The 11,517-nt window shown below is 55.2% G+C and overlaps 1 protein-coding gene across 1 annotated transcript; it reads right to left on the bottom strand.

Moving 5' to 3' along the window:
* Positions 1–559: 559 nt before the first annotated feature.
* Positions 560–5,557, bottom strand: ZNF687 (zinc finger protein 687). The gene is made up of 8 exons (XM_007950895.2): positions 3,443–5,557; positions 3,111–3,289; positions 2,546–2,722; positions 2,248–2,410; positions 1,759–2,091; positions 1,527–1,639; positions 1,201–1,342; positions 560–1,054 (listed from the first exon to the last, which is right to left on the bottom strand). The coding sequence occupies exons 1-8, from the start codon at positions 5,555–5,557 to the stop codon at positions 560–562; spliced, it is 3,717 nt and encodes a 1,238-aa protein (XP_007949086.1).
* Positions 5,558–11,517: the final 5,960 nt, after the last annotated feature.

Raw genomic sequence — 11,517 nt, forward strand, 5'->3', positions numbered from 1 at the left:
TTAGTATTACTACTACAAGAATAAAGGATTCCTGAGAGCCTGTCCCTTCCTCTCCCTGGGCCCCTCTCGACAGGACTCATTCCCACCAACCCTCTGGATTTCTTGGGGGGGGGGGAGTGAAAGGCACTGCAGGGGTGGGGGCTTGAGTGTCAGGGAGCCTGGGCGTGGAGCAAGGCCAGGCCCAGAGGACAATCCCTGCCTGTGCCTTAAGAAGTTGAGGAGTGTCCATGATTCTCCCCAGCATTGGTCCTTCCCTGTTCCTGTCTAAGAGGCATAAGGGAGTCCCTTCCTCCCACCCCCATTCCCACACTGGGATCTGCAGCTGAAGGAGAATTAGTGTCCAGCTAAAAAAGAAGGAATGAAAGGCCCACTCTACTAGGACCCAAGTGTCAAACCCAAAAGGGAGAGGTGGTTTACAAATAATTTTATAATCCTCAAAAGCCTTTTTGTCCCTGGTGGGGAGGGAAGTCAAACAAGACGAATCTTAACGTAACTCCCCAGCCCAGGGACTAGGCAGCAGCAGTGAAACCCAGGTTCCTGGGGAGGAGAGGCTTGGGGCCTAGTTGTCCCCACTGCCCCCTTGCCGAGCCCTGATAAAGGCCATGCCATGCGTGCGAAAATGGGTTTTGAGGTTGAGAGGGCTGTCACAGCTCTTGCCACAGACTTTACAGGTCAGTGGACCTCCAGAAGCAGGCAAAGGTGAATCTCCACCTTCTGGGTCAGACTTTGGATGGGAGACCTCTTCCTCTCCATCCCCCAGCCCTAGGGCACTAGCACTACCTACACCTCGCCTCTTCTTATGGCTGATGAAACGATGCCTGCTCAGTGAGCCAGGGGAGGCAAAGCACAGGCCACAGTCAAGGCACTGCTGGGTCCCACCGTCCACCCTCAACCCCACCATAAGGCTCTGCTCCGAAGAGCCGCTGCTCTGGAAACGCAGGGGGCCGTGGCCTCCAGACCCAGGTCCACCTCGGGGGGACTTGGCTGGTGGAGTTGTGCTGTCAGGCTCCTCGCTGCAAGAATCAGAAGACTGGCGACGTTTCCGTCCTGGTCCCTGCAGAAGAGTGCAGGGGACAGTGAGTTTCTCTGTAACCCTCACTGTCCCCCAGCACCCCCACTCCTAGCTTCTTGAGGCTAGGGTCTACACTCTGCAGGTCCCTACTCCATGACCCTAACACAGTAGGCTAGGCTTATGCCTACCTGGGCTCTGGCACCAGGGCCCCGAGCCAGGGCACTACCCCGACCAGGGGACTGGGCCCCAAGCTGCAAGCTATGCCGGCCCTGGACGTGCTTCTCCAGGGTCAGGCGGCTGCTGAAGGTGCGTTTTCCCTCCGTGCAATACCTGGAAGGGGAGAACGGGCAGCATGGGCACCACAGGCAGTCTGCAGACCAAAGCCCGTGGCAACCAGAGCAAAGGGAGCTCTCGCCCTCCAGTCACTCAGACAGGAGGCAGGCAGGAAGCCACTGTGGGAGGGGGGTTCCCCTGATGGGCAGAAAGAGGAAGGGGCCAAGGGGGCAAGGGTTACCTGCATGGGTAAACTCGCTTGATGCCCTCGTGATTGACCCTGACGTGGCGCCTCAGGCTGGGGGCGGAGCAGAAGGAGCGCTCACACAGGCGACAGGGAAACTTTTTCACTGACTAGGAGAGCAGGGGGTGGGAGATTTCAGAGCCCACTCCAGGACCCCATCCCTGTCATCACACAGGCCAATCCCAATGCTGCCCCTCTGATCTTGCTCCCTGTGGGGGATTTCACTCACCTTGCCGTGCTCCTTCTTCATGTGAGCCACATACTCGTCACGCTCAGGGAACCAGGAGTGACAAAGGCCACAGGTCCAGCCTCCAGGCCCCCCACCCCCACCCTTGATGCCTTTGTTCCCTAGTTCCCGTCGGGGCCGCTTAGTTGGGCGAGGGGGCTCAGGGGAGCTGGGCAGTTCCTCTTCTTCTGAAGATGAAGATGATTCCTCAGTGGCGGGGGCTGCCCCTCCCCGAGACACAGCCAGCTCCTCAGGCTCAGTCTTAGGGGTCAGAAGGGCACCCCCAGCCCCCTTCCCAGCAGTCTCCTCCTCCAAACGTCCAGACTGATGGGTGTTCTGTGAAAGGGAGATGAGGAGGATGCCTGTTGTGGGGCAGGGCCTAGCTTTGCCAAATACTTGTTTTTCCCCTGCCCTTTCCCTTCCTGAGGGCTGGGTGACCCTAACTCCAGGTCAATACTTGCTGAGCTCCACCCCCATTCCTTGACACCTTACCTTGAGATGTTCCAGCATGGTCCTTTTTTGGGCAAAGAGCAGAGGACAGGATGGGCACTTAAAGACACTGACACGCTGGGGCAGCAAATGCTGGTCGAAGTGTGAAGAGAGGAGGGGCTTGTGAGTGAAGACGGTGTCACACATGGCGCACTTGTAGATCAGCCTACAGTGTTATAAAAGGCAGTGTGGCCATCAGGCAGGAACACGTGGAGCCCCATCCCCATCCAGCCCTCTTCAAGGCCTAAACCCGCCCCCTAGCCCACTCCCCTCCTCTTCACACTCCCTCCCGAGGTCTCACTTGGCCTGCTGCGTGTGGAAGCTAGGATGCTGGGTGTAGAGGTGGGCATGGGCACTGGGTGCAGACTTGAAGGCCATGGGGCAGATGGGGCACTTGTGGAAAACCTCGCAGTGTGACGTCTGGATATGGGACTTGATGGAGTTCACACCCCCAAATACCACTGAACAGCTAGGGCACCTTGGGGAGAGAGAAGGGGGCACCACAGTGAGGCAGAGGCATTTCCATGTCCACCTCCACCCCCCACTCATTCTCAGGAACTGTGGGTTCTGAGGTCTATCAGGAAATCAGCAGTGGAACATGAACAAGGCAGAGAAAGGAAGGAGCTGCAGAGGCCCAGTTCCCCAATGAAGGCCAGCTGAGGCACAGCCCGTGCTCCCCAGAAGGCCCTGCTCCCTCTGGGGGATGATATCTCAGGCTGAGATTCCCAACAGGGCTGGGGTATACAATGGAAAGATGGGGGCTCTCCTTGTGAAGCCATCTCAAAGGCTGGGGCTAAGAGGAATGATGCCATAAAGTACACAGGGGAATGTTCAAGACAGTACATGGTAGGAAGGATGGGAGGCACCTGTATCCTACTCGACGAGAGAAATGCAGACAGGCCTCTCGAAGATGGGTCTGAAAATTGGCTTGCAGGAAGTTGCCCCCACACTCAGGACAGATGTGGGGGGCCCGGCTCTTATGCATGCGCTGGTGGGCACTGAAGCTGCAGCGATTGGGGAGCATCATGGGGCAGGTAGAGCACACCTGTGGGAGGAGGTGTTGAAACAAGGTTAAGTTATAAGCAGCAGCCTGTCCCCCATGACTTCGACTCAAATCCCCTAACACCTTCCCAGCTCCTATCCCCACAGCATCTGCTATCCCTCCTCCCCCAGGGAAGGGCTGTGAAAGACAACTCACATTGCTGGTGGCCCCAGGGGCAGGAGGTCCAAGCTGCTGGAAGTGGGCAGCCATGCCAGACTTGTCCCGGCACTGCTCCTTGCACTCCAGGCAGCGGAAGCACGTATAAGCAGAGGCTGGGGCAGCAGGTGGCTCAGCTGAGAGTGGCAACACAGGAGCCTCGGCAGCAACTGTAGTAATGGCGGAGGAGGCGACAGCCCCATCACCCTTCCCCAAGGCAGGCAGGGCTGGAGGTCCAGGGATAGGTGGGACGGCCACAGGCAGCAGGGGTGTGATATCTGGCTGCCCCACCATCTGGTCAAGGGCGACAGGCCTCATGACCAGATGTGAGCACTGCATGACAAGCCCCTTATCCTTATGCTCGCGCGCGTGCAGCAACAAACTGCATTTGTTGAAGAAGACCAGGCGGCGGGCACAGTGGTTGCAGGTGACCTCTATGCGCATGCTCCGGCGGTCATAGTGCCGTGCCAGACTCTTCTCCAGGGAGAAGGCATCCCCACACTCAAGGCAGCGGTAGCCAGTTGGAGGCAGGGCCAGTCCCGCCTCAGCAGGGGGACTCAGGTTCGGCCTATAGGCAGGCAGCAGGTTCTTGCTATTGAGAATCTTGTTGAAGGCCTCCACCAGGCTGGACTGGGTCCGTGAGATCACTGTGCCACCCCCCGCCCCTGGCCCAGTGGCCGGCTTTGAAGGCTGCACCATCACCACTGAGGCTCCATTCACCTTCTGCCCTCCTGTCCCTAGCCCAGCCCGCCCCTCAGCCTTGGGCAGGGCTTGGGGCACCAGGCCTAGCACATTCTTAGCCACTGTCTTAGGGCTGGTGGCAGTCCCTCCAGGCAGAACCACAGCTTTTCGGGCCACACTGGCCGCCATCAGCATGGCAGTGCTGGCATTCTGGATGGTGGCCACTGGCAGCACGGTGCCCTTTAACCTCGTGCCATCACCCAGCTGGACGCTCACCACCTTTGGACCCTCAGGAGTCGGGGGTGCAGGGGACAGCTTTAGGAGGCTAGCCTCAGCCAGGAAAGCCCCCTCGGCCGGGGGAGCAGGAGGATCAGGGTCTGAGGGGACTCGAGTTACAGTTCTCGTAATATTCCCGCAAGATGTTTTAATAGTCTTGATCCGCACCTTGAGGGGCCTAGAGGAACTAGAGGAGGTCGGGGAGTCATTGCTGTCCTCATCTGCTGCTTCAGCTCCACTAGAGGGACTCTGGGGGCTTCCAGGGGGAGACTTGTCCACTGGCCCCTCATCATCGTCTTCCTCTTCCTTTATAGTCTGGCAGCCGGGCACTTCAGGGGAGGCAAGAGGGCTCCGGTGCCCAGGAGACTGCTTGAAGAAGGGCACCCCAGCAACATGGGGAGGTGAGGAGCCAGCAGGCATGTCTGTGCCCTCAGGGCTGGAACCTGAGCCTCGCCGGGCAAGGGGTGGACGAAGGGGGCTGCAATCGCCCTGCTTCAAGGTCCCCAGTGGTGGGGAAGGCCTATGTGACAGCAGACCTGCACCATTCTCCCGGGCCAGCTCAAAGGGAGAGGAGAAAGGAGGTGGGGTCATGGCCCCTTCTCGAGGTGGGGAGGGTGCTGAGGGAGGCAGCGGATCTGGATGCTCTCCTGGCTCAGGTCCAAAATGAGCAAAGAGGTCCAAGGGAGCTTTGCCTTCCATGGCTTTTTCTTTCCAGGAACCCCCACTGGGAGGAGCTGGAGAGCAGGGGGTTCCTGGGAGGGATGGCTCAGGACTCCCAAAACCATTTTGCATCAGACGGGGTCCCACAGGCCCCTCCTTAGTCACTCCCCCAGCCCGGGCCCCTTCCCCACCTGAACCCCCAGCCAGGCTCTCAGACTGCTCAGGACACACAGTGTTCTTGACAATGACACTGACTGCCGAGATGTCTGGTGGCGGAAGGCCATGGTCACAGGCCTGGGCAGGAGCCCCAGGGCCATCCCCAACAGCTGGTGCTGTTGCTTCTCCAGATTCGCCCCCCACACTGGGTTCTGGCTTCCCCGGGTCTCCAGGCCCCTCATTTTCTTCTGGCCCAGAGTGGATAGCATCATTCGCATCAATGTCAGGAATGTCAAAGGCAGCAAGGAGGTCATCAAAATCAGGGGTCTTCATGTCCCCCATAGTGGCAGGTCCCAGACCTGATGAAAAAGGAGAAACTGAGACCCCAGGAAGCAGGAACCCTGGATCTCTTCTCGGGCCTGAGGGTACAGCACTGCCACAGTCCAAATCCTAGAGAGGTGGCAGGTTTGCCAAACACTAAAATTAGAAAGGGGATAATATGCACATACCAGGGCAGACAGCAAAATCCAGAGAAGCAGAGAAAAAAAGACTTCTCAGAAATACAGACTAGAGCACCAGAGATGGCGCTAGTTCAGTGAGCCTCTTGTTGAATCTGCCTTACCCTGTCCTATGTTCAGCACAGAATCAATCAGTTAATCAATACTATCATTAAAAAGGATGATGTACATGATGCTCTAGGTTTAAGGGTTTATTCATGTCAGCATGGGATCAATTAATATATTTCATGGACCTTTTGGGGACTACAGAGATCTGAAAAGTGAGGGGTAGTGACTTAAAGACGTAAGAAACGATTCTAGTTACAGCTGTATCACTGGCATGCTATCTAACCAGGTTCCTTCACTGCCTTACTCTTGCCATTTGAAAGAAAGGACAAGTAATTCATACAACATAGGGTTATTTTGAGCATGACTGAAATCATAAACATGAGAGTCAGAACCCAGAAAATGATTAATTATTACAGCTGGGTCAAACAAGAACATGTCAAGCCAAGCAGGAGCCAAAAAGGAATCCAAACCAAACCCATGGCTATCAAGTTGATTCCAACTCATAGTGACAATGTAGGACAGAGCAGATGCCCCATAGGGTTTCCAAGGCTGTAAATCTTTACAGAAGTAACCTGCCTCATCTTTTTCCCATGGAGCAGCTGGTGGATTCAAACTGCCAACCTTCTAGTTAGCAGCCAAGACTTTAACCACTATGCCACCAAGACTCCTTTTGAAAAGGAATAAGCACTGTAAATCCAGGGCTAGGGTCAATGTAGGGTCAAGATCTCAGCTGGGTCTTCACTGACTCCTAGAGATCTAGATTGGTCAACAGGGAAAAATGGCCTCAGGGAAATCACCCAAAAGACCAAGATGGAAATAGGACAGAGGAACAGAAAGAGACAAAGAGAAGAGAAACAGAGGGGAAAATGGTGACGACTGCTTGATCACAAGGGCCCCAGCCTATGCCTCTCCAGTCACAAACACCTGCTGCTCCTACTAGCTCACCTCATCTACCGTCTCCAGAGTATGCTGGCGCTCCCCTGGCCTGCCCCTCCCTCTCTCCATCCCCATCCAGCTCTCTCAGGACTAAAACTCCAGGGTATAGGCTTATCAAGCAACTACAATGAAGGAAAGTCAGACTCCTTTGCCCCTTTAATTTCAGCTCTGAGCTTCTCACTCCAATTTATCTCCTAATCCACAATCCTCACCCTTTTAATTTTCCTTTGGCAACAGTAGCCCAGGATATCTCACCAAACACCAACCTGGCCAGTACCAAAAAAAATCTAAAATCTATGAAGATCTATGTGGCACTAAACCAACAAGGAGGTCATGTTAGAGCTTGTGGTGGCCCAGATCTGTCCCTTACCAGTTTCCTCCCACAAGTGTCTCTACAGCCAGGAAGAAGTAACTGAAGAAGTCTATCCTGACACATTTCCTGCCCAAGATGAGAGCCATTTCCCAGGGCCAATTCTCTCACCTCTTTCCAGCCTTTAGACTGTAACTGGAGAGAGTCCCAGCAGGTGGCAGCTGGCATTGCTGGGACCTAGGTGGGGGTAGGAGGAGGGGGTACCAACTAGAGGTAGAAAGAGAAATCCTCCCTCAATTCTGCAGACTGGGTTTAAACAAAGCCCTTCACCCCTTACCTCTCTGCCCTGAAGAGCCCAAGGCCCTCCTCAGCCTGGCTCACTCCAGACCTGGAGAGGCCTGTAGGAGACTCCACTCAGGCCTTCGGAAAAGTGGGCTGGTGGAACAAGAACAGTGGGAACTATGCGAAAACACCTGTGAAGTTGCCTCCCCTAACCACCTCCCACTTGGGCGACCAAGCAACTTAGAGGTCATCCGATGGCCACCCACAGCGGATAGAAGACCAAGCAGCCCAGCTCAAGGCCGAGGAAGCTCCCCCACCCCGCGGCCCAGTCACAGGGCGGGCCTTTCTGCGGCTGCTGCGCCCTGTCTCTTGGGCTCTGCCCCCTCCCTTTCTTATGTTCTTCCCCAAAAACCAAAGGAAGGAGCTGAACAGGAAGAGGGTGAACTGGCTTGGGTCAGGTGGGGGGTCCAATGCTCTTTGCCCAGTCCCAGGGCCTGTGCGAAGCGCGCTAACAGGGGACCGCGAGGGGCCCGCGGGCGGGGGCGATTAGGCTGCAGCCAAGCTGGGCAACGGGCGGAATTAAGTCTCTGCCATCTGCCGAGGGCCGGCGCGGGGAGCCCGCCTGGGGTAGTGAGAAGGGGTGCACAGGAGAAACTAGAGGGAAAACTGAGGCGCGCTGCGTTTCTCTCGTTCCCACCAACGTGCAAAGGACGGGCCTCAGACAAGCTAGGCCCTTTGGGAGCTGCGGCGCAGCACCTCCGAGCCTAGAACGACAGGAGGGGAGGGGTGGGGAGGAGGAGGGGAGGGCAGCCTCTGCGGGACTCGCCTCTCTCCAGCCAGGGTCCGTCCCAACTCCGACCTCCTCCCCTCCCAGCGCAGCGAAGCCTCCTCGCCGCCCAGACTCCAGGAGGCTCTCCCGAGAGTGGGGAGTAATCGGAAGCCGCGCGACGAGCCCGGGTCGCAAGCCTGACTCCTGCCCGGGCCAGGGCACTCACCCGCGCCCAGTCGGGGTGCAAGCTCCGCTCCAGCGTGACCCAGCTCCCCCGCCCCCACCCGCAGGCATGGACACCATTTTAGGTCGCGACATCCCGCAGCCTCCAGTCCTTGGGCCGCGTTTCGGGCGCCTCTCAGGCTGGGGGCGCCAAGACTTAGGGTCCCCAACCCTCCCTCCCTGTTTACCCGGCTAGGGGCTGTGCTTTCAACAGGCTGGGAGTTTCGCCCATCCGCCCCAAGGGATGCAGGCGGCATCAAGGCCTTTCTACAAGGCGCCCCAGGGGGCGGCGCAGAGAAGGGGGTAGTTAACTGAGTGGGGGAGGGGCAGGGGTATTTACCCGCCCCCCCAGGGGGCGGGGCCAAGGGCGGGTATCTACCCCAGGCAGGCTTACTTGCTCCGCGCCTAGTGCGGGCCGAGACACGGCGGTCTCTGCCCAGTTCCAGCAGCCGCCACCGCCGCCGCAGCCGCCCTCCCCGCGGCCACCGCTACTTCCTGCTTCTCTCCCGTTTAGTCTCCCCCCTTCCTTAGCTCCCTCCGCGCTCCCGGTCTGGGCTGCCCGCTTCCACACTCGCCATTGGACAGCACCTCCGTCGTTCGGCGCTGCGTCCCTCCCAGCTCCGCGCAGGATTGGCCTTAAGTACTGCCGCTCGAAATTAGACCTGTACAGTCCGCTCATCCTTATTGGGCAAAGGGCTTAGTCCCTCTGAAGATCCTGCTTCCCATTGGTTGCTCCGAGACCCACCTCCCCATCTGTGCACCTCAAAAACTATTGGTATCTGTTGCTGTCGCTTAGAAAAAGACAACCTGATTCCCTGTATTCCTGCTGGAGGAGGTTACTATCCCAGGTGCATCTCCACCTCTTCACTCCCTATTGGCCGCAAACCTGTAAGCCTGCAGTTCACTTATGCAAATGTAAAGAATTCTCAAATTTCGATTTGGGTTTTGAGGGGAGACTGCTTGACTCTGAGTGGAGCCCGGATATGTAGATCCGTTTGCACAGTTTTCTCAATCGTGCCGTGCATGAAGTCAACAGAATTGGACGTCACCCAAAACATTACGTCATCTGGTTGACCGTTTCCTCGTAGTTTTCCACTAAATTGTCCTACCGTCTGGATAGGCAGGGGTCTTCATGCCCCTAGCCTCGCGCAGGTCAGTTCCTGGGAGATGATGTCACCCATAGCTCCTCCTCCTGCTGGAGGGTTTGGACCGAAGGCGGGGATTACAGTGTGGAAGGAAAGAGGACCTGAAACCTGGGACAAGTGTGGAGACCGGAAGTGGGGAATAGGTGACGTTGGAGTGCTGGCGTTGCCTGGGCCATTCTCAAAGGGCCATATTTAAAGTGACATACTGACAGGCTTCCTAAGCATGAAAGGAGAACCCTACATCCATTTCCTGTTTAAGAGCTCTCTTTTTCTACACCTCTAAATCTAGGGAAGGGGGGCGGAGCCCGAAGCCCAGTTTTCCCGCGCTTTGTTGCCCCGCCCCCTGGAGGCGGGGGAAGGGGAGGAGCTGCTCGAAAAAATGAATCGCCTTGGTTCACCTTAGTGAGCAATCGCAGAATTCATCTGCAAGCCCTGGATGTTACCTCTCCCAAACTCTAGCCTGCCCGCCAGCCCCCGCTGCCAAATGCTTACGCAACCGTTCGCCCCTTCGGACGTGGGAATTCAAGGTGGTCTTGTTTCCTCTCCCGGGGGTCCCCAGACCACTGCATCCATGACTCTCAGGGGTCCTGAAAGTTTGCGTGAGAAATGAAGACTGCATTGAGATGTGAATCAGAGCTCTTGGAGTCGCCACTTGCCATTAGTGACATCACCCAAGTCGTTTAATCTCCCTGAACCTGTTTTCTCGTGAGTAAAATGGGGATTATAATACCCACTTGACAAGATTTTTTCTTGTGAGGATTAAAAGAGTTTAGAATGTTAACCCACTGTCACGGAGTCGCTTCTGACTCATAGCAGTCCTACAGTCCTACAGGACAAAGTAGAACTGCCCCATAGGGTTTCCAAGGCTGTAAATCTTTACAGAAGCCAACTCCCTCATCTTTGTCCTGGGTAGTGGCTGGTAGTTTAGAACCTCTAACCTTTTGGTTAACAGCCTAATACTTCAACCACCACAACACCAGAGCTCCTTTTAGAATGTAAAAGTGCTTTGTAAAATAATTGACAAATGGGATTAACACCCCCTTCCATCCCCAAACCACTGCCTTCTTTCTTGAGTCTGCCTGCAGTTGCTCCAGCTCATAGCCTCTTCCCCCTCTGAACAAGGAACTAGAGCCCCGTACTGAATAATATATCCCAGCATTCCATTTCTACCCTTTCCTCTGGGTATTCCTGTAGGAAATAGTAACAGTTATTACTCATATAGGAGCTCTGGTAGCGTAGTGCCTAAGGCACTTGACTGCTAACCAGAAGGCTGGAGGTTCAAACACACCAGCCATTCCTGGGAAGGAAGGTTGGGCAATCTACTTCCATAGTGATACTGCCTCAGAAACCCAAGGAGGGTTGCTATGAGTTGGATCCGACTCAACAGCACATAACAACAACATACTCATATACAACAATAACAACATTACTCATATACACATAATATGTGCAGGACCTACTATAAAAAGTTCATATCCCCCCAAGAATGTGTTGGTACCCTATACTATTATTTCCTTCCTAACCTCTAAACTTGTGGAAGGAGCTCTGGCAGTGGTTAAGCACCTGGTTGCTAACAGAAAGGTCGGTTCAAACCAACCAGCCTCCTGCTGGGGAAAGATATGGTAGTCTGCTTCTGTAAAGATTTATGGCTTTGGCAAAAGATGGAAACAACCTAGGTGTCCATCAACTGAAGAATGGATAACCAAACTTTGGTACATACACACAATGGAGTACTATGCAACTCTAAAGAATAACGTCGAATTTGCAAAACACCGTATAACGTGGATGAACTTGGAGGACATTATGCTGAGTGAAATAAGTCAATCACAGAAGGACAAATATTGCATTAGTCTGTTATTGTAAAAGTCAAGGAAAGGTTTATCTATGGAAGGAAATTTTCTTTGTTGGTTACCAGGGGTGGGAGGGGAGGGGAGGGAACACTGTTAGATAGGCAGAGATAAGTATTGATTTGGGTGAAGAGAAGAGCAATGTACCAAATGTGAGTGATCAACATGGTGGCATTGAGAAAGAGGAAGACAGAGAGAGGTACATGGGAGGTACAGACAACAAAG

The sequence above is a fragment of the Orycteropus afer genome, unplaced genomic scaffold (assembly GCF_000298275.1).
Source record: "Orycteropus afer afer isolate SDZICR_OR568_19922 unplaced genomic scaffold, OryAfe1.0 scaffold00290, whole genome shotgun sequence".
Lineage (NCBI taxonomy): Eukaryota > Metazoa > Chordata > Mammalia > Tubulidentata > Orycteropodidae > Orycteropus > Orycteropus afer.